At 50.5% G+C, this 20,872-nt stretch overlaps 1 protein-coding gene and 1 long non-coding RNA gene across 8 annotated transcripts; one reads left to right on the plus strand and one right to left on the minus strand.

The window, feature by feature from the left end:
• Positions 1–363: 363 nt before the first annotated feature.
• On the minus strand, positions 364–8,860 carry LOC107972761 (uncharacterized). Its single transcript, XR_001715297.3, has 3 exons — positions 8,755–8,860; positions 6,933–8,433; positions 364–722 (listed from the first exon to the last, which is right to left on the minus strand). It is a non-coding gene; the product is annotated as an uncharacterized LOC107972761 (long non-coding RNA).
• MAGEA4 (MAGE family member A4) lies at positions 8,387–20,308 on the plus strand. Of its 7 annotated transcripts, none has more exons than XM_063803844.1 (3): positions 8,387–8,875; positions 18,590–18,661; positions 18,739–20,308. In XM_063803844.1, the coding sequence occupies exon 3, from the start codon at positions 18,804–18,806 to the stop codon at positions 19,755–19,757; it is 954 nt and encodes a 317-aa protein (XP_063659914.1). In that variant the 5' UTR covers positions 8,387–8,875; positions 18,590–18,661; positions 18,739–18,803; the 3' UTR covers positions 19,758–20,308. The 7 variants fall into 7 exon arrangements, with proteins under 7 accessions (XP_063659914.1, XP_016799934.2, XP_521309.4 ...); XM_016944445.3 differs by lacking the exon at positions 8,387–8,875 and adding an exon at positions 10,685–10,823; XM_521309.6 differs by lacking the exon at positions 8,387–8,875 and adding an exon at positions 11,430–11,503.
• The last annotated feature ends 564 nt before the right edge of the window (positions 20,309–20,872 follow it).

Genomic DNA, 20,872 nt, shown 5'->3' on the forward strand with positions numbered 1-20,872 from the left:
GATGTCTGAAAAATGCCCAAATATTGGAAATTTTAAAATATGCTCCTAAATGCCCTATGAACCAAAGAGGGAGTCTTAGGAGAATTTTTAAAATACATTAAGTCAAATGAAAATAAAATTATATGTACAGAAATTTGTGGGATTCAGCTAAAGTATTTCCTTGAGGGAAATTTATAGTATATTTTAAATGTTTATATTAGAAAATAGTATCTAAAATCAATAACCAAAACATCCACACTAGGAAACCAAAGAAAGAAGAACAAGTTGAATTTAAAGAAGGACCCCACCCCCATCCCTTCCCAAACTCCCACCTCTTCCCTCCTTCCTCCCTCCCCACCATCAGAGAGCACACAGACCCACACATCATTTTACAACAGGTTTATTTTATTTTGACACCATGGGGTATACCCTGTTGGGTATAAAATGTACTCTAGACCCTGTTGGCTATTTATCTGGGGTTAGACCTCTGGAGACCTCTCAGCTTGCCCTGAAATTACTGACTGCTCAGGGAGACACTGAAGAAGGTGGAGGTCTCCTCACTGTTTTGGTCCAGCTGTGGCTCATTTTGATGGAGTTCCTCGTTCAGCTGGTCACAATGGCAGGATACTGTTGGCCCCACTCCCTTCCTCAGGTTTTCCTGAAGCGGTGGTCTTTTTGGGAGAGACGTTTTTCCTGGAACTTCCTTGAAGGGTTCCTTTTCCCTTCCTAGTTGTCTTGGGAATCTGGAATGACAACAGGGAGCTCTCAGAAGGGCATTGGTTTGGGGAAAGAGGATGGAGAAGGGGCGGGAACAGGGGCTTCATGAGAAAGGCATGGGCTGAGGTGAGGGTTGTGCTAGGTGAGGACAGGGTAGGAGTCTTGGGAGGGAAGAGTCAGGGTCAAGAAAGGGAGGAGGCTAGGTGGTTCATTTATCTTGATAGGGCTTCTGGATCTAGGTTGAGAGGGGGCTTTCCTCTTCCTCGCCATTTTGGTGATGGCTGGTGATTGTTCCAAAAGTGGGCTGGAGGCTCGTCGTTTCCAGGTCATCTTCGCCAGCGTCTCTCAATTGTCTATTCCAGGCTACCTGGTCTCCCTATACATACCCCTCCCAGGACAATGACGAACGAGACCCCTGAGCTTTGATTGGTCAGCAAGCTACTACCTAGCCAATGGTTGCCCTGTCATGGAGAAGGTCTTAGATATCACAAACTGCCCTCAGGACATTGTCATGAGAGGGAGGGGCGAGGAGAGAGAGGAAGAGAGGAGGAAAGACGAGGAGGGGACGGGAGGATGAGGAGGAAGCCAGAGTGGTCTGGTTGAAGAAAAGAGGGGCATTTCTTTAGAACTGCTAAAGAGCTTTCCCAAACAGATAGTGCTGCTCCTTTCCTCCCATGTTCAACTGGGGTGGGTCACATGGCAGGGAGAGAGTATTTCCTCCAAGCTTTTCCCCCCAGGTCACTCCATTTCAATGCTTCTTTCTGTTTTCTCCTGCCATTCACCATTATCTAGTTTTTAAAAAATTATTATTATTATTGTATTTTACCAGAAATCTCTCCAAGATAATCTGGCTGTATTTAAGTCTATGTGTAAATGTGAATCACCCTACTTCCCTCCTAAAAATTTCTCTTATACATCTTGAAGACCACTCACTTGGCTGCTACCAGGAAACTTTTCCATCTTACTTCCTTTTCCCAGTGTCCACAGAAGTCTCCTGGGGTTTCAGTTTTCCCCAGTCTGAAATCACTGCTTTCAGGCTGTCAAACTTCAGTGAATACACTTCCTCCACTGGATATCTTATGAATCTTGTTTCAACTGTGGGGTCATGCTCATCTCAGCAGGTGCAGTACCCATGTTTGGATTTTAACAGTGTAGGGTGAATGAGGCAGATTTTCACATGTCAGAAATCATGCAGGATGTTTGCATTGTAGAAAAATACAACCTAAGACTGATGAGTTCATGGAACAGGGTGGTGTTGAGTAGAATAGATCAACACTGTGCCTGTGGTTCTGTCCAGTGTAATTAGTTTTTTTTTTTTCAAAAAAGGCCTTCAGATTGGAAAAAGACAAGTAGAACTGTCTTTATTTACAGAAAATAAGAGCATATGCAGATAATTCTATCAATCTTAAAAATGCTTCTAGAACTAATAAGAGTTTAGCAATGGCACTGGATATAGATCATTATACCTGTATTTTTATACTAGCAATGAGCAATTGGCAATTGAGACAAAACAATGCAATTTAAAATAAATATTAAATGGATAAATATGACAGAAGATGTATAAGATCTGTCCACTGAAAACTATAAAACATTACAGGGATAAATGTAATGAGAAACTAAGTAAATAGAGATATAAACTTTATTCATTAGTCAAAAGACTGAATATTAAGATGTCATTTTCCCTCAAGGTTTTTGGAAGATTCAGTGCAATCCAAATCAAATTCCAGAAATGTTTAAATAGAAATTGGGAGGCTGACTGTAACATTCATATAGAAGTGCAAGGGCCTTAGAATAGCCAAAGAAAACTTTAAAAAATAGAACAAAGTTGGAGGGGTTACCTTACTTCATTTCAAGGCTTATAAACTAACAATGATCAGTATAGTGTGGGACTGTCATAATTACAGCAATATATCAACAGAAGAGAATAAACTCCAGGAATGAATCAACATGTATATGCATCTATAGATAACTATTTATTGATAAAGATGCAAATGAAGATTAGAGGGGAGAAATGATGGTGTATTCAACAATTGGGTCTGGAACAATTGGATATCCATAGGCAAAACTAAATTTCAATCCATACTTTATCTATCTATCTATCTATCTAAAAAGGGAGAGAGAAAAATAAAGGTATTTTAAGGAATTGTCTCAGGTGATTATGAGGTCTGATACATCCAAAATCTATAGGACAGGCCAGCAGGCTAGAAACTGATACAGCGTTTTTACGTTCCAATCTTGTGGTAGAATTCCTTCTCCAGAAAACCTTGGTCTTTTAAGACCTTCAACTGATTGGATGAGGCGCACCCACATTATGGAGGTAAACTGCTTTATTTAAAATCAACTGATTTTAAATGCTGATCACATCTACAAAATACCTTCACAGAAACATCTAGACTACTGTTTGACCGCACAACTGAGTACTATAGTCTAGACAAGTTGACCCATAAAACTAACCATTGCACATGCCTTGCCCCATATAAAAGTGTAACTCAAAATGAATCATAGCCCTAAATGTCAAAAATACTTTTTTTTCTAGAAGAAAACAGAAGAAAAACTTGTTACCTGGGGTTATATCTTAGTTAGCTTTGACTTCCATAACAAAATGCCATGGATTGTGTAGCTGAAACAACAGAAATTTATTTTTTTTTCAGTTTTGGAGACTAAAAGTCACAGATAAAGGACTGGAGGCTGTAATTTCTTATTCCTGGCTTGTAGATGGCCCTTTCTCATTATGTCCATTCTTGGCATTTCTTCTGTGTATGTGCATGGAGAGAAGGAAGGGAGGAAGGGTGAGAGAGAGAGAGAGTTCTCATTTAAGCACAAGAGTGCTTTCTTGTGTCCCTTCTCATAAGCACACTAATCCTATGGGATCAAGGCCCCACCCTTATGACCTCTTTTAACATTCATTACTTCCTTAAAGGCCCCACCTCCAAATACAGAAATACTGGGGCCGAAAGCTTCAAAATATGAATTTGGCAGAGGACATAAGCATTAGCAAAGAATAGACACATAGATTAATAAAACAGGATAGGGCTCAGAAATAGACCTGCACACATAAAGTCAGGTGATTTACAACAAAGGCAATAATGGAAAAGTATAGTTTTTCCAACAAATGCTGCCTGAACATTGGACATCTATACACACATAATAATAACCTAGACATATCCTTACATATTTCAAAAAAAATTAACTCAAAACACATCATAGACCTAATGCAAAATGCAAAATCCATACAACTTCTATACGAAAACATAAGAGTAAATCTACATAATTTTCAGTTTGGTGGTGAGTTTTTAAATTCAACACCAAAAGCATCATCAATGAAAGAAAAATTTGCCAAGTTGGACTTTATTAAAATAAAAATAGTATGCTCTTCAAAAGACAGTGTGAATAGAATAAAAACAGAAGCTACAGACTAGGAGAAAACATCTGTAGTATACATAAGTGATAAACAACTTGTCTCTACAATATACACAAATTCTTAAAACTCGACGATAGAAATAAATGAAAATAGTCAAAGATCTGAACAGACACTACACCAAAGAAGATATACAGATGGCAAATAAGCATAATAAAAGTGCTGAACGTCCTTTGTCATTAGAGAAGTGTGTACTAAAATGAGGTACCACTGCACACCTAATTAGAATGTCTACAATAATAATAAAAAAAGTCCATGAAGATATGGAGCAAAAGAAACTCTCATTCATTGATGGTGAAAATGCAAAATGGTACAGGCACTTTGGAAGACAGTTTGGCATTTTCTTAAAAAACTGAACATAGTCTTACGATAAGATTCAGCAATCCTACTCCTAGGTATTGATCCAACTAATTTGGAAACTTACATCTACATAAGAAATTGTATATTAATGTATACAATAGCTTATTTCATAATCACCAGAAACAGAGGCATCCAAGATGTATTTCATTTGGTGAATGGATTAAAAAACACGTAGATTAAAAAAACAGAATAGAGCCCCATCATAGACCTGCACACATATAATCAAGTGATTTATAACAAAGGCAATAAAGGTGAAAGTATAGTTGTTCCAACAATTGGTACATGAACAACTGGGTATCTAAACAAAAATAATAATAATAACCTAGACAAATCCTTATGTATTTCATGAAATTAACTCAAAATACATCATAGACCTAATGCAAAATGCAAAAACTACACAACTTCTATAAGAAAACATGAGAAAATTTACATAACTTTGTCTGTTAAAGAGCTTTTAAATTAAACACCAAAAGCAAAAGTAGCAATGAGCACACCTAGCACCCAGAAGTAGATTTCTAGAACCATTTCCCATTAAAAGGAACCAGATATTTGGAGAAATGGCTTATTTATGACTGGGGCAGGGCATAAACCTGACGAGCCTGGGCCATTTTGCAGCCCTAGAAATTAAGGGCTAGAGAATATGATAAAGGACATCACAGTGTTGCAAATCCAGACTATGGAAAACTGGAAAGAACATATGTTTCTTTCCAACAACAACGAAGCAATGGCAAGAAAACAGATCATGTGGAGGGGACCTACAGGTGAGAGAAGATTTAATTACAAAAAATCACTATGTAATACTATTTTTGGGTACTCATCCAAATAAACAAATTTTTATAAAGTATAAGTCTTCTAGATAAGTGCATAAAACAGTTGAACATTTCATAATCATTTATTTATTTTTTTAGAAATGAGAATTGTATTGGGTTTTTATTTGTAGTGATTGTGACCCAGAGGTGACTACAATCACGGGTGCTGCAGCCACCCAGGGAACACCTCGCCTGGTACCTGCAGCCATTCTCTGCGAGGGGTACAGCTGGGTACAATGTCCTTGTCTTTTAAAAATGAATATTGAATTATTTAGAGATGAAATGGTATGCTGTCTTTGATTTGATCCACATTACTCCAGCAGCTGAGATGCAGGTAGGTGAGTGTCTAACTGGAACCAGATTTGCCGTGTATTTAAGGTTGCTGATGCTGAGTGTCAGGTATGCTGGGTTCATTATGTTAGTCTCTCTATTATTCTATATGTGTGAGGCTTCCCTGATAAAAAAACGTTTTTTGTCGTAAATATCATGCCATTAAAAATGAAATCCTAAATGAAACTATTTTGTAGAAATAAAATAAACAAATGACCAAATTGATCCAAAAAGAAAACTTCAATTAAACGACACAAACTGAAACTATACAATATTCAAAGCTCAAGCCACCCTCAAACGTCCCAGGTTAGTCAGTTTTGGAGGCTGATTCCACCAAATGATCAAGGAAAACTAACCATCATCTTATCTCAGCTCTTCAAAGCACGCAAAATATAGACAATTCTTCAATTCATTCTCCCAGATTAACCCTTCTGGATTCAAAAATCAGATGAGGACCACCCCCCACTCCCGATGGAAAAAACACATAAACAAGCTCTCTTACATAGCAGCAAATATCTTATGTAAATTAGTAGAATATTAAATGAACAAACAAGCTCTACCCAAGGAAAGAAAATATGATTTAACATTAGAAAAAAAATTTCATTGTAATTTTTTACATACAAAATAGAGGAGAAAAAATTTATCACATCAATGGGTACAGGAAAAGCTTTTGGAAGAAATTCAATATGAGTTCATGGTAAAAATATTTAGTTAACCTATATTGAAAGAGAACATACATTTCCTAAAATCAACAGCAAACAAATTTAAGAAGTTCAAAGAATTATCATTAAAGGCAGGAACACGAAGTAGATGTAGGCTATTATCTCTACGTTTTAAATCATCATTGAGACACAAAGTCAGAGCTATAAGTATCATAATAAATAAGGGGCATGAATATAGGAAAAATACATAATGTTTAGTGATAATACCCTTATCATTCTTGAAAATTCAAAGAAAAAGGCATGTGGAATATTCAAGTCAATGGGTTTTCAGAATGAGGTGTACAACAGATTACTATAGCAAAATCAAATTCTCTGCCACACAATAGCAATAACTATTAGAGTTAATTAATTTCCATTAATTAGAACAATTAATAGAAAATATGCCATTTGCAATAGCAACAAAATCCAAGAATTACCAAAAAAGAAGCCTAAGAAAAATGTGTAAGGTCTTTCTAGAGGAAACTATCAAAGTATACTGACAGATTCAGGTAAAAGGAGTTTGAAATAAGTAAAGGAGCATAACATATTCACTGATCAGGAGCAGAACATTGTAAAAATGTCAATTCTGCTTAAATGATTTACAATTTAGTGTCTTACCTGTAGCTGCCAAAATTACAGTCACACTTAGGCTGCTGTTCTCTGGTTCCCAAATCAACTCTGGAAAATTATAGAAGAGAAAAAGAAAGAAAGAAAAAACAACAATATAAGCAATAAAATCTAAGCAACAAAACACAGAAAATCCTGGGTGAGACTGAGGACTGTGTTGAACTGGTACTTATGTTTGGGGCGGTGTCAGTTGGAGGGGGGTTGGCTGCAGGGATGTTGAAGTCTATAGCCTGCCTAGACGTCAGATGACAGAATGAATAGGATGAACATTTTAAAATCTCCACCTCACTGCACTGCACAATCTGAGGCAGCACCTCAAAACACGATTCCAGTAACCCTAGGGTAATAGCAGGACAGCAGGAAAATTGGGTTGGTTAAGGCAGTATGGTTCCGGAGATCTGCTAATTACAACCTGAAACCAACTTAGTGGATGAGGATTAGCATTATTATTATTATTATTATTATTATTATTATTATTATTATTGAGACTGTCGCCCGGGCTGGAGTGCAATGACTCGATCTTGGCTCACTGCAACCTCCGCCTACCAGGTTCAAGCGATTCTCCTGCCTCAGCCTCCCAAGTAGCTGGGATTATAGGCGCCCACCACCACGCCCAGCTAATTTTTTAATTTTTTTTCTATATTTAGTGAAGACAGTGTTTCACCCTGTTGGCCAGGCTGGCCTCGAAAAGAATTATTTTAACAGAACATAAACAATGGAATAGAAGTTGAATAGGGTATCAGAGTGAATCATGCAAACTAAGGGTAGGTATTCTTTCATAGAAATAAATATATATGTTGCTACCTATATATATCCTTGGAAGATATGTAAAATATATTTCTTTGAGGAAAAAAGGTTTCCAAAGTCCAGCTCTGGCTGGGGAGGAGCCCCTGTGGGAAGGCGTGCATCTTCTCACAGAGGTCACTACAATAACGGGTGCTGCAGCCACCCAGGGAACACCTCGCCTGGTACCCGCAGCCATTTTCTGTAAGGGGTACAGCTGGGCAAATGCTCAGAGGTGAGAGAAAAAGAGCATCTCCAACCCATCACTTCAACAAAGAGCCAGGACCCAGGAAGAGGACCCTCCTGAGTGAAGACTGAGGGTCGACCCCCGCTCAAAGAGGGGCCACAGAATCCAGCTTAGTCCCTCCTGTCAGCCCTGGAAGACCCCAGAGGCTTTGTCGCCCAAGGACACCTCTCCCCCCACTGTGACCTCAGGGGACTCGGAGTCAGAACCTTGGTCTGAGGGGAGCAGACACCATCCGCAGAGAACAGGGGTCCAGGCTATGCCAGGAATCAAAGGACTGAGGGGCACGCCTACCTCAACCCCTAACCCCAGGACCTCTCGCCTCCTCCCCCACCCCAACTCCCACCCTGGCCGAATCCGGTTCCGCCCCTGCTGTCAACCCAGGTGGCCCGGATGTGACATCCCTGACTTGCGCATTGGTCTGACCAGCAACTCGAGATCCACGGAGGGAAGCAGGCGCAGGCTCTGTGAGGAGGCAAGGTGGGGGCAGGCTGTGCCAGGCGTCAAAGTCAGGACCCTAAGAGAGAGCTGAGGGTTCCCCACCCCCATTCCTATCCCCCACCCCATTCCCATTCCCTGCCACACTCCTAACCCAATCCACACCCTCATCCCCTACCAGCACCCCATCCTCCCCAACCCTGTGCCACCCTCATACCCCCATCCCCAATTCAACCCCCACACCCTCATCCCCCACCCCACACCTGCACCCCCACCCCCCAACACCCATACCCCCATCCAGGCAGGATCCCCGGTTCCGCCCCCGCTTTCAACCAAGGAAAGCCCCACCTGCCCGGATGTGATGCCACTGACTTGCGCACTGGGGGTTAGAGACAAGCGAGCTTCTGCGTCTGACTCGCAGCTTGAGATTGGCGGAGGGAAGCCCGCCCAGGCTCTATAAGGAGGCAAGGTGAGATGCTGAGGGAGGACTCAGGAGGACCCCCACCCCACATAGACGACCACAAAAAATCCAACACCACCCCTGCTGCCAGCCCTGGGCCACTCCTGGAGACTTCCCAGTCTGGGGGGGGGGGCACCACCCCACTGCCACTTAAGCCTCAGGGGATTCTGAAGTCAGAGCTTGGGGTGATCAGTGCAAGACTGGTGGGGGCAGGCTCTGCCAGGCATCAACCTCAGGACCCTAAAAGCCAGCTGAGCGTACCACACCGCTATTCCCATCCTGCAACCCCATTCCCATCTCCTAACCCCTTCCCATTCCCATTCGCACTCACAAACCCATCTACACTCCCATCCTCCACCAGCTCCCCATCCTCCCAAACACCCCACCACCTTCATACCGCCATCTCCCACCCCCAAAAACCCGCCCCCTCCACCGACCTCACCCCTCCCACCCCCATCCACGCTGAATCGGGTTGCGTTCCCTCTTTCAACCCAAGAAAGAACCAGGGGCCCGGATGTGATGCCACTGACTTGCGAATTGGGGGTTAGAGAGAAGCAAGCTTCTCTGTCTGACCAGCAGGTTGGGATTGGCGGAGGGAAGCGGGCCAGGCCCTGTGAGGAGTCAAGGTGAGACGTTGAGGGAGGGCTCAGCAGGCCCCCACCCCAGATAGACGATGCCAAATAATCCTGCACCACTCTTGCTGCCAGCCCTGGGCCACCCGTGGGGGGACTTCTGAGTCTGGGGCGCCCTCCACCCCACTGCCTCTGAAGTCGCAGGGGACTCGAGTCAGAGCTTGGGGTGATCAGTGTAAGACTGGTGAGGGCAGGCTCTCCCAGGTATCAACCTCAGGCCCATAAAAGCCAGCTGAGCATACCACACCCCTATTCCCATTCCCCAACCCCATTCCCATCCCCTACCCCGTTCCCATTCCCATTCGCACTCACAAACCCAACCACACTCCCATCCTCCACCAGCTCCCCATCCTCCCAAACCCCCCGCCACCCTCATACCGCCATCTCCCACCCTCAAAAACCCGCCCCCTCCACCGACCTCATCCGTCCCACTGACCTCACCCCACCCACCGACCTCACCCCTCCCACCCCCATGCACGCTGAATCGGGTTCTGCTTCCGCTTTCAACCCAAGAAAGCCCCAGGTGCCCGGATGTGATGCCACTGACTTGCGCATTAGGGGTTAGAGAGAAGCGAGCTGCTCTGTCTGACCAGCAGCTTGGGATTGGCGGAGGGAAGCGGGCCAGGCCCTGTGAGGAGTCAAGGTGAGATGCTGAGGGAGGACTCAGGAGGCCCCCACCCCAGATAGACGACCCCAAATAATCCCGCACCACTCCTGCTACCAGCCGTGGGCCACCTGTGGGCGGACTTGTGAGCCTGGGGCGCCCACCACCCCACTGCCTCTGAAGTCGCAGAGGACTCTGGAGTCAGAGCTTGGGGTGTTTAGTGTAAGACTAGTGAGGCCAGGCTCTGCCCGGCATCAATCTCAGGACCCTAAGAGAGGGCTAAGCGTACCCCACCCCTATTCCCATCCCCCACCACGTCCCCTTTCCCATTACCATTTGCACTCCTAAACCCATCCGCGCCCCCATCCCCCACCAGCACTCCTCCTCGACCCCCCACCTCTGTCATACCGCCATCTGCCACCCCAAAAACCGGGGCCCCTCCACCAACCTCACCCCTCCCACCCCCATCCACGCTGAATCGGGTTCCGCTTCCGCTTTCAACCCACTCCCAAAAACCCGCCCCCTCCACCGACCTCCCCCCCCACCCCCATCCACGCTGAATCGTGTTTCCGCTTCCGCTTTCAACCCAAGAAAGCCTCAGGGGCCCGGATGTGATGCCACTGACTTGCGCATTGGGGGTTAGAGAGAAGCGAGCTGCTCTGTCTGACCAGCCGCTTCGGATTGGCGGAGGGAAGCGGGCCAGGCCCTGTGAGGAGTCAAGGTGAGACGCTGAGGGAGGACTCAGGAGGCCCCCACCCCAGATAGACGACCCCAAATAATCCCGCACCACTCCTGCTACCAGCCGTGGGCCACCTGTGGGCGGACTTGTGAGCCTGGGGCGCCCACCACCCCACTGCCTCTGAAGTCGCAGAGGACTCTGGAGTCAGAGCTTGGGGTGTTTAGTGTAAGACTAGTGAGGCCAGGCTCTGCCAGGCATCAATCTCAGGACCCTAAGAGAGGGCTAAGCGTACCCACCCCTATTCCCATCCCCCACCACGTCCCCTTTCCCATTACCATTTGCACTCCTAAACCCATCCGTGCCCCCATCCCCCACCAGCACTCCTCCTCGACCCCCCACCTCTGTCATACCGCCATCTGCCACCCCAAAAACCGGGGCCCCTCCACCAACCTCACCCCTCCCACCCCCATCCACGCTGAATCGGGTTCCGCTTCCGCTTTCAACCCACTCCCAAAAACCCGCCCCCTCCACCGACCTCCCCCCCACCCCCATCCACGCTGAATCGTGTTTCCGCTTCCGCTTTCAACCCAAGAAAGCCTCAGGGGCCCGGATGTGATGCCACTGACTTGCGCATTGGGGGTTAGAGAGAAGCGAGCTGCTCTGTCTGACCAGCCGCTTCGGATTGGCGGAGGGAAGTGGGCCAGGCCCTGTGAGGAGTCAAGGTGAGACGCTGAGGGAGGACTCAGGAGGCCCCCACCCCAGATAGACGACCCCAAATAATCCCGCACCACTCCTGCTACCAGCCGTGGGCCACCTGTGGGCGGACTTGTGAGCCTGGGGCGCCCACCACCCCACTGCCTCTGAAGTCGCAGAGGACTCTGGAGTCAGAGCTTGGGGTGTTTAGTGTAAGACTAGTGAGGCCAGGCTCTGCCAGGCATCAATCTCAGGACCCTAAGAGAGGGCTAAGCGTACCCCACCCCTATTCCCATCCCCCACCACGTCCCCTTTCCCATTACCATTTGCACTCCTAAACCCATCCGTGCCCCCATCCCCCACCAGCACTCCTCCTCGACCCCCCACCTCTGTCATACCGCCATCTGCCACCCCAAAAACCGGGGCCCCTCCACCAACCTCACCCCTCCCACCCCCATCCACGCTGAATCGGGTTCCGCTTCCGCTTTCAACTCACTCCCAAAAACCCGCCCCCTCCACCGACCTCCCCCCCCACCCCCATCCACGCTGAATCGTGTTTCCGCTTCCGCTTTCAACCCAAGAAAGCCTCAGGGGCCCGGATGTGATGCCACTGACTTGCGCATTGGGGGTTAGAGAGAAGCGAGCTGCTCTGTCTGACCAGCTGCTTCGGATTGGCGGAGGGAAGTGGGCCAGGCCCTGTAAGGAGTCAAGGTGAGACGCTGAGGGAGGACTCAGGAGGCCCCCACCCCAGATAGACGACCCCAAATAATCCCGCACCACTCCTGCTACCAGCCGTGGGCCACCTGTGGGCGGACTTGTGAGCCTGGGGCGCCCACCATCCCACTGCCTCTGAAGTCGCAGAGGACTCTGGAGTCAGAGCTTGGGGTGTTTAGTGTAAGACTAGTGAGGCCAGGCTCTGCCAGGCATCAATCTCAGGACCCTAAGAGAGGGCTAAGCGTACCCACCCCTATTCCCATCCCCCACCACGTCCCCTTTCCCATTACCATTTGCACTCCTAAACCCATCCGCGCCCCCATCCCCCACCAGCACTCCTCCTCGACCCCCCACCTCTGTCATACCGCCATCTGCCACCCCAAAAACCGGGGCCCCTCCACCAACCTCACCCCTCCCACCCCCATCCACGCTGAATCGGGTTCCGCTTCCGCTTTCAACCCACTCCCAAAAACCCGCCCCTTCCACCGACCTCCCCCCCACCCCCATCCACGCTGAATCGTGTTTCCGCTTCCGCTTTCAACCCAAGAAAGCCTCAGGGGCCCGGATGTGATGCCACTGACTTGCGCATTGGGGGTTAGAGAGAAGCGAGCTGCTCTGTCTGACCAGCCGCTTGGGATTGGTGGAAGGAAGCGGGCCAGGCCCTGTGAGGAGTCAAGGTGAGACGCTGAGGAGGACTCAGGAGGCCCCCACCCCAGATAGACGACCCCAAATAATCCCGCACCACTCCTACCAGCCGTGGGCCACCTGTGGGCGGACTTGTGAGCCTGGGGCGCCCACCACCCCACTGCCTCTGAAGTTGCAGGGGACTCTGGAGTCAGAGCTTGGGTTGATTAGTGTAAGACTAGTGAGGGCAGGCTCTGCCAGGCATCGACCTCAGCACCCTAAGAGAGGGCTAAGCGTACCCCACCCCTATTCCCATCCCCCACCACGTCCCCTTTCCGATTACCATTTGCACTCCCAAACCATCCACGCCCCCATCCCCCACCAGCACTTCTCTCCTCTTCAACCCCCCACCTCTCTCATACTGCCATCTGCCACCCCAACAACCCGGGCCCTTCTACCAACCTCACCCCTCCCACCCCCATCCACACTGAATCACGTTCCGCTTCCGCTTTCAACCCACCCCCAAAAACCCGCCCCCTCCACCGACCTCGCTTCTCCCACCCCCATCCACGCTGAATCTGATTTCTGCTTCCTCTTTCAATCCAAGAAAGCCCCAGGGGCCCGGATGTGATGCCACTGACTTGCGCATTGGGGGTTAGAGAGAAGCGAGCTGCTCTGTGACCAGCAGCTTGGGATTGGCGGAGGGAAGCGGGCCAGGCCCTGTGAGGAGTCAAGGTGAGACGCTGAGGGAGGACTCAGGAGGCCCCCACCCCAGATAGACGACCCCAAATAATCCCACACCACTCCTGCTACCAGCCATGGGCCACCCGTGGGCGGACTTCTGAGTCTGGGGCGCCCTCCACCCCACTGCGTCTGAAGTTGAATGGGACTCTGGAGTCCGAGCTTGGGGTGGTTAGTGTAAGACTAGTGAGGGCAGCCTCTACGAGGCATCAATCTCAGGACCCTAAGAGAGGGCTAAGCGTACCCCACCCCCATTCCCATCCCCCACCCCCTCCCCTTTCCCATTACTATTTGCACTCCCAAACCCATCCGCGCCCCCATCCCCCACCAGGCTCCTAGCCTCCTCAACCCTGCACCTCTCTCACACCACCATCTCCCACCCCAAAACCCGGGGCCCCTCCACCAACCTCACCTCTCCCACCCCCATCCACACTGAATCAGGTTCCGCTTCCGCTTTCAACCCACCCCCAAAACGCGCCCCCTCCACCGACCTCACCCCTCCCACCCCCATCCACGCTGAATCGGGTTCTGCTTCCGCTTTCAACCCAAGAAAGCCGCAGGTGCCGGAATGTGATGCCACTGACTTGCGCATTGGGGGTTAGAGAAAAGCGAGCTGCTCTGTCTGACCAGCAGCTTGGGACTGGTGGAGGGAAGCGGGCCAGGCCCTGTGAGGAGTCAAGGTGAGACGCTGAGGGAGGACTCAGGAGGCCCCCACCGCAGATAGACAATCCCAAATAATCCCGAACCACTAATGCTCCCAGCCCTGGGCCACTCGTGGGGGGACTTCTGAGTCTGGGGCGCCCACCACCCCACTGCCTCTGAAGTTGCAGGGGGCTCCGGAGTCAGAGCTTTGGGTGATCAGTGCAAGACTGTTGAGGGCAGGCTCTGCCAGGCATCAACCTCAGGACCGTAAAGGCCGGCTTAGCGTACCGCACCCCTATTCCCATCCCCCAACCGCTTTCCCATCCGCTACTCCATTCCCATTCCCATTCGCACTCACAAACCCATCCACACTCCCATCCTCCCATCCTCCCAAACCCCCCACCACCCTCATACCGCCATCTCCCACCCCCCAAAACCCGCTTCCTCCACCGACCTCACCCCTCCCACCGACTTCACCCCTCCCACCCTCATCCATGCTGAATCGGGTTGCGCTTCTGCTTGCAACCCAAGAAAGCCCCAGGTGGCCGGATGTGATGCCACTGACTTGCGCATTGGGGGTTAGAGAGAAGCGAGCTCCTCTGCCTGACCAGCAGCTTGGGATTGGCGGAGGGAAGCGGGCCAGACCCTGTGAGGAGTCAAGGTGAGACGCTGAGGGGAGGACTCAGGAGGCCCCCACCCCAGATAGATGACCCCAAATAATCCCGCACCACTCCTGCTACCAGCCGTGGGCCACCCGTGGGCGGACTTCTGAGTCTGGGGCGCCCACCACCCCACTGCCTCTGAAGTCGCACGGGACTCTGCAGTCAGAGCTTGGGGTGATCAGTGCAAGACTGGTGAGGGCAGGCTCTGCCAGGCATCAACCTCAGGACTGTAAGAGAGGGCCGAGGGTCCCCCACCCCCATTCCCATCCCCCTTCCCATTCCCACCCACACTCCCAACCCCATCTACACCCTATCCCCCACCAGCACCCCTATCCTCCCCAAACCCCCACTACCCTTATGTCCTCATCCCCCACCCCAACACCACTATCCCCAGCCAGGCTGAATCGCATTCCGTTTCTGCTTTCAACCCAGGGAAGCTCCAGGTGCCTGGATGTGATGCCAGTGACTTGTGCATTGGGGGTTAGAGAGAAGCTAGCTTCTCAGTCTGACAGGCAGCTTGGGATTGGCAGAGGGAAGCCGGTCCAGGCTCTGTGAGGTGGCATAGTGAGAAGCTGAGGGAGAAGTCGGGAGGCCCTCTCCACCCCAGATAGACGACCCCAAATAATCCGGCACCCCTCCTGCTTCCAGTCCTGGGCCACCCGTGGGCGGACTTCTGAGTCTGGGACGCCCACCACCCCACTGCCGCTGAAGCCGCAGGGGACTATGGAGTCAGAGCTTGGTGTGATCAGTGCAGGACTGGTGGGGGTAGGCTCTGCCAGGCATCAACGTCAGGACCCTAGGAGAGGGCTGAGTGTCCCCCACCCTCATTCCTATCCCCTACCCCGTTCCCATTTGCACTCCCTACCCCATCTGTACCCCCATTCCCCACCTGTGCCCCTATCCTCCCCAACCCCCCCACCAGCCTCATACCCCCCTCCCCCACCCCTACCTTCATCCCCATCAGTGCAGCATCCGGTTCAACCCCTGCTTTCAATCCAGGCAAGCCCTGGGTGGCCAGATGTGATGCCACTGACTTGTGAATTGAGGGTTAGAGAGAAGTGAGTTTCTGGGTCTGAAAGGTGGCTTGAGATCGGCAGAGGGAAGGTGGCCCAGGCTTTGTGAAGAGGCAAAGTGAGACTCTGAGGGAGGATTCAGGAAACCCCTATCCCTGATAGAGGGTCCCAGCCCTGGACTACCCCGCGGAGGCTGACTTCTCAGACTGGGCTGCTCCCCACCTCCGCCCCCTTCGCAACGCGTTTGTTTAAGCCACAGGGGACTCTGGAGTCAGAGGTTGGTGTGATCAGGGAAGGGCTGGCTAGGAGAGGGCATGGCCCAGGCCCTGCCAGGAATCAAAGTCAGAAACCTGAGAGGGAACTGAGGTCCCCCAAGATCCTAGTCTAACCCCCACTCCCACAAATCCGCTGCCATTTTGCTGCTCCATTTCCCATTCCTTGCCCTCCACCCTCACCAGGCAGAATCCAGTTCCCCTTCTGCTATCAATCCAGGGAAACCCCAGGCTTGGTGCTGGGATGTTTTTTTGGGGGTCAGAGAATCAAGGGCATAGTCCTGAGGGGCCAATTGAGATCGGCTGAGGGGAGAGGGCCCAAGCTCTGTGGTGAGGCAAGGTGAGATTCTGAGGAAGGACTGAGGAGGCCCCCACCCAAGATAGAGGAACCCAAATAATCCAGCGCAGCTCCTGCTGCCAGTCCTGGACCACCCGGGGGAAGACTTCTCAGGCTAGGCCATCCCAGCTCCCACTGCCACTAAAGCTACAGGGGACTCTAGAGTCAAGAGCTTGGTGTGCCCAAGGCAGGGCCCAGGCTCTGCCTGGCATGGGGGTCAGGACCTTGAGAGGGAACTGAGGGCGCTACATCCCCACCCCATCCGCATTCCAACATGCCCAGCCCCATCCCCAACTCCGTTTTGCAGAATCCATTTTTTCCCCTGCAGTCAACCCCGGGAAGACCTGGGAATGGTCAGGCACTCGGATCTTGACATCCACATCGAGGGCTGAAGGAGGGAGAGGGTTTGGTATCATCAGCAGAGCCTCAGGGTAGCAGAGGGAGGACCCTGGCCCTCCTGGGAGATGAGGAAGGCCTCAGGAGACCCAGCACCCCAAGGCAGGGAGCCCACCCCACCCCTGTCTGAGAATGAGGTGCCTCCTCTTTTAGCCTCGGGAATCCAAGGGATGGCAACTCAGGTCAGCAGAGGGGTGGGTTCCAAGCCCTTCCAGGATCAAGGAAAGGAAGACGAGGGAGGATTCAGGGGGCCTTGCATTCCAGATCAGTGGAGACCTGGGCCCTGGGAGGTCCTGGGCAAGGTAGCCACCTGTAGCTCATACTTCCTGCATCTTCGAGGTCACAGAGAGGAGAGGGCTATGGTCTGAGGGGTGGTACTTCAGGTCCGCAGAAGGAGGAGTCCCAGGATCTACAGGACCCAAGGTGTGCCACACTTCACGAGGAATGGGAATACCTGTGGCTCAGAAAGACGGGACCCCACAGAGTCTGGCTGTCCCCTGTTCTTAGCTCAGGGGGGACCAGAGGAGGGATGGCTCTATGTGCCAATTTCACTTGTTCCACAGGCAGGAAGTTGGGGAACCTTCAAGGAGATGAGGTTTTGGAGTAAAGGGGCAATGTTTGCTCATCTCAGGGGGTTGGAGGTTGAGGAAGGGCAGGCCCTGTCAGGAGCAAACATGAGTAACCCACAGGAGGCCATCAGAACCCTCACCCCAGAACCAAAGGGGTCAGCCCTGGGCACCCCACACAGGGGTGACAGGATGTGGCTCCTTCTCATTTCTGATTCCAGATCTCAGTGAGGTGAGGACCTTGTTCTCAGAGGGTGACTCAGGTCACCACAGGGACCCCCATCTGGTCTACAGACACAGTGGTCCCAGGATCTGCCAAGAGTCCTGGTGAGGAATGTGAGGGAGGATTGAGGGTACCACAGGGCCAGAACGCAGATGATGACCCCACAGAAATCAGCCCTGCTCCTGTTGTCACCCCAGAGAGCATGGGCTTGGCTTTCTGCTGAGGTCCCTCTCTTATCCTGGGATCACTGGTGTCACGGAGGGGGAGGCCTTGGTCTGAGGGGTCTGCACCCAGGTCAGTAGAGGGAGGGTCCCAGGCTCTGCCAGGAGTTGAGGTGAGGACCAAGCAGGCTCCGCACCCAGGACACATGGGTTCCAATGAATTTCGACATCTTTTGCTGTCGTTCTTCGGAAGACCTAGGCACAGGTGGCCAGATGTGGGGCTTCTTAGGTCCTGTTCCCTCTCAGGCATGTGAGCTCTTGATCTGAGTTTCTCAGGCCAGCAAAAGAGTGGGATCCAGGCCCTGCCTGGAGAAATGTGAGGACCCTGAGTGAACACAGTGGGGATCATCCACTCCATGAGAGTGGGGACCTCACAGAGTCCAGCCTACCCTCTTGATGGCACTGAGGGACCGGGGCTGTGCTTACAGTCTGCACCCTAAGGGCCCATGGATTCCTCTCCTAGGAGCTCCAGGAACAAGGCAGTGAGGCCTTGGTCTGAGACAGTGTCCTCAGGTTACAGAGCAGAGGATGCACAGGCTGTGCCAGCAGTGAATGTTTACCCTGAATGCACACCAAGGGCCCCACCTGCCACAGGACACATAGGACTCCAAAGAGTCTGGCCTCACCTCCCTACCATCAGTCCTGCAGAATCGACCTCTGCTGGCCGGCTATACCCTGAGGTGCTCTCTCACTTCCTCCTTCAGGTTCTGAGCAGACAGGCCAACCGGAGGACAGGATTCCCTGGAGGCCACAGAGGAGCACCAAGGAGAAGATCTGTAAGTAAGCCTTTGTTAGAGCCTCTAAGATTTGGTTCTCAGCTGAGGTCTCATTCACATGCTCCCTCTCTCCGTAGGCCTGTGGGTCCCCATTGCCCAGCTTTTGCCTGCACTCTTGCCTGCTGCCCTGACCAGAGTCATCATGTCTTCTGAGCAGAAGAGTCTGCACTGCAAGCCTGAGGAAGGCCTTGAGGCCCAAGAAGAGGCCCTGGGCCTGGTGGGTGCGCAGGCTCCTACTACTGAGGAGCAGGAGGCTGCTGTCTCCTCCTCCTCTCCTCTGGTCCCTGGCACCCTGGAGGAAGTGCCTGCTGCTGAGTCAGCAGGTCTTCCCCAGAGTCCTCAGGGAGCCTCTGCCTTACCCACTACCATCAGCTTCACTCGCTGGAGGCAACCCAATGAGGGTTCCAGCAGCCAAGAAGAGGAGGGGCCAAGCACCTCGCCTGACGCAGAGTCCTTGTTCCGAGAAGCACTCAGTAACAAGGTGGATGAGTTGGCTCATTTTCTGCTCCGCAAGTATCGAGCCAAGGAGCTGGTCACAAAGGCAGAAATGCTGGAGAGAGTCATCAAAAATTACAAGCGCTGCTTTCCTGTGATCTTCGGCAAAGCCTCCGAGTCCCTGAAGATGATCTTTGGCATTGACGTGAAGGAAGTGGACCCCACCAGCAACACCTACACCCTTGTCACCTGCCTGGGCCTTTCCTATGATGGCCTGGTGGGTAATAATCAGATCTTTCCCAAGACAGGCCTTCTGATAATCGTCCTGGGCACAATTGCAATGGAGGGCGACAGCGCCTCTGAGGAGGAAATCTGGGAGGAGCTGGGTGTGATGGGCGTGTATGATGGGAGGGAGCACAGTGTCTATGGGGAGCCCAGGAAACTGCTCACCCAAGATTGGGTGCAGGAAAACTACCTGGAGTACCGGCAGGTACCCGGCAGTGATCCTGCGCGCTATGAGTTCCTGTGGGGTCCAAGGGCTCTGGCTGAAACCAGCTATGTGAAAGTCCTGGAGCATGTGGTCAGGGTCAATGCAAGAGTTCGCATTGCCTACCCATCCCTGCGTGAAGCAGCTTTGTTAGAGGAGGAAGAGGGAGTCTGAGCATGAGTTGCAGCCAGGGCCGTGGGGAAGGGGCAGGGCTGGGCCAGTGCATCTAACAGCCCTGTGCAGCAGCTTCCCTTGCCTCGTGTAACATGAGGCCCATTCTTCACTCTGTTGGAAGAAAATAGTCAGTGTTCTTAGTAGTGGGTTTCTATTTTGTTGGATGACTTGGAGATTTATCTCTGTTTCCTTTTACAATTGTTGAAATGTTCCTTTTAATGGATGGTTGAATTAACTTCAGCATCCAAGTTTATGAATCGTAGTTACGTATATTGCTGTTAATATAGTTTAGGAGTAAGAGTCTTGTTTTTTATTCAGATTGGGAAATCCATTCTATTTTGTGAATTTGGGACATAATAACAGCAGTGGAGTAAGTATTTAGAAGTGTGAATTCACCGTGAAATACGTGAGATAAATTAAAAGATACTTAATTCCCACCTTATGCCTCAGTCTATTCTGTAAAATTTAAAAAATATACATGCATACCTGGATTTCCTTGGCTTCGTGAATGTAAGAGAAATTAAATCTGAATAAATAATTCTTTCTGTTAACTGGCTCATTTCTTTTCTATGCACTGAGCATCTGCTCTGTGGAAGGCCCAGGATTAGTAGTGGAGATACTAGGGTAAGCCAGACACACACCTACCGATAGGGTATTAAGAGTCTAGGAGCGCGGTCATATAATTAAGGTGACAAGATGTCCTCTAAGATATAGGGGAAAAGTAAGGAGTGTGGGTATGGGGCTCCAGGTGAGAGTGGTCGGGTGTAAATTCCCTGTGTGGGGCCTTTTGGGCTTTGGGAAAATGCATTTTCTTCTGAGGGATCTGATTCTAATGAAGCTTGGTGGGTCCAGGGCCAGATTCTCAGAGGGAGAGGGAAAAGCCCAGATTGGAAAAGTGCTCTGAGCAGTTCCTTTGTGACAATGGATGAACAGAGAGGAGCCTCTACCTGGGGCAGGAATGGAAGGTGTCTTGCGCTTTTGTCCCAGTGTTGTTGAACACAGTGCATGAGCTAGGTGATGGACACCCGTTATTTGTAAGGGTTTCCTGTGAGATAAGTGTATGTCTCCCCCAAAAGGGAGACCCAGAAGCCACTGGCCAGGTGCTTTTCTACCTG

This window comes from Pan troglodytes, chromosome X, assembly GCF_028858775.2.
Source record: "Pan troglodytes isolate AG18354 chromosome X, NHGRI_mPanTro3-v2.0_pri, whole genome shotgun sequence".
NCBI lineage: Eukaryota > Metazoa > Chordata > Mammalia > Primates > Hominidae > Pan > Pan troglodytes.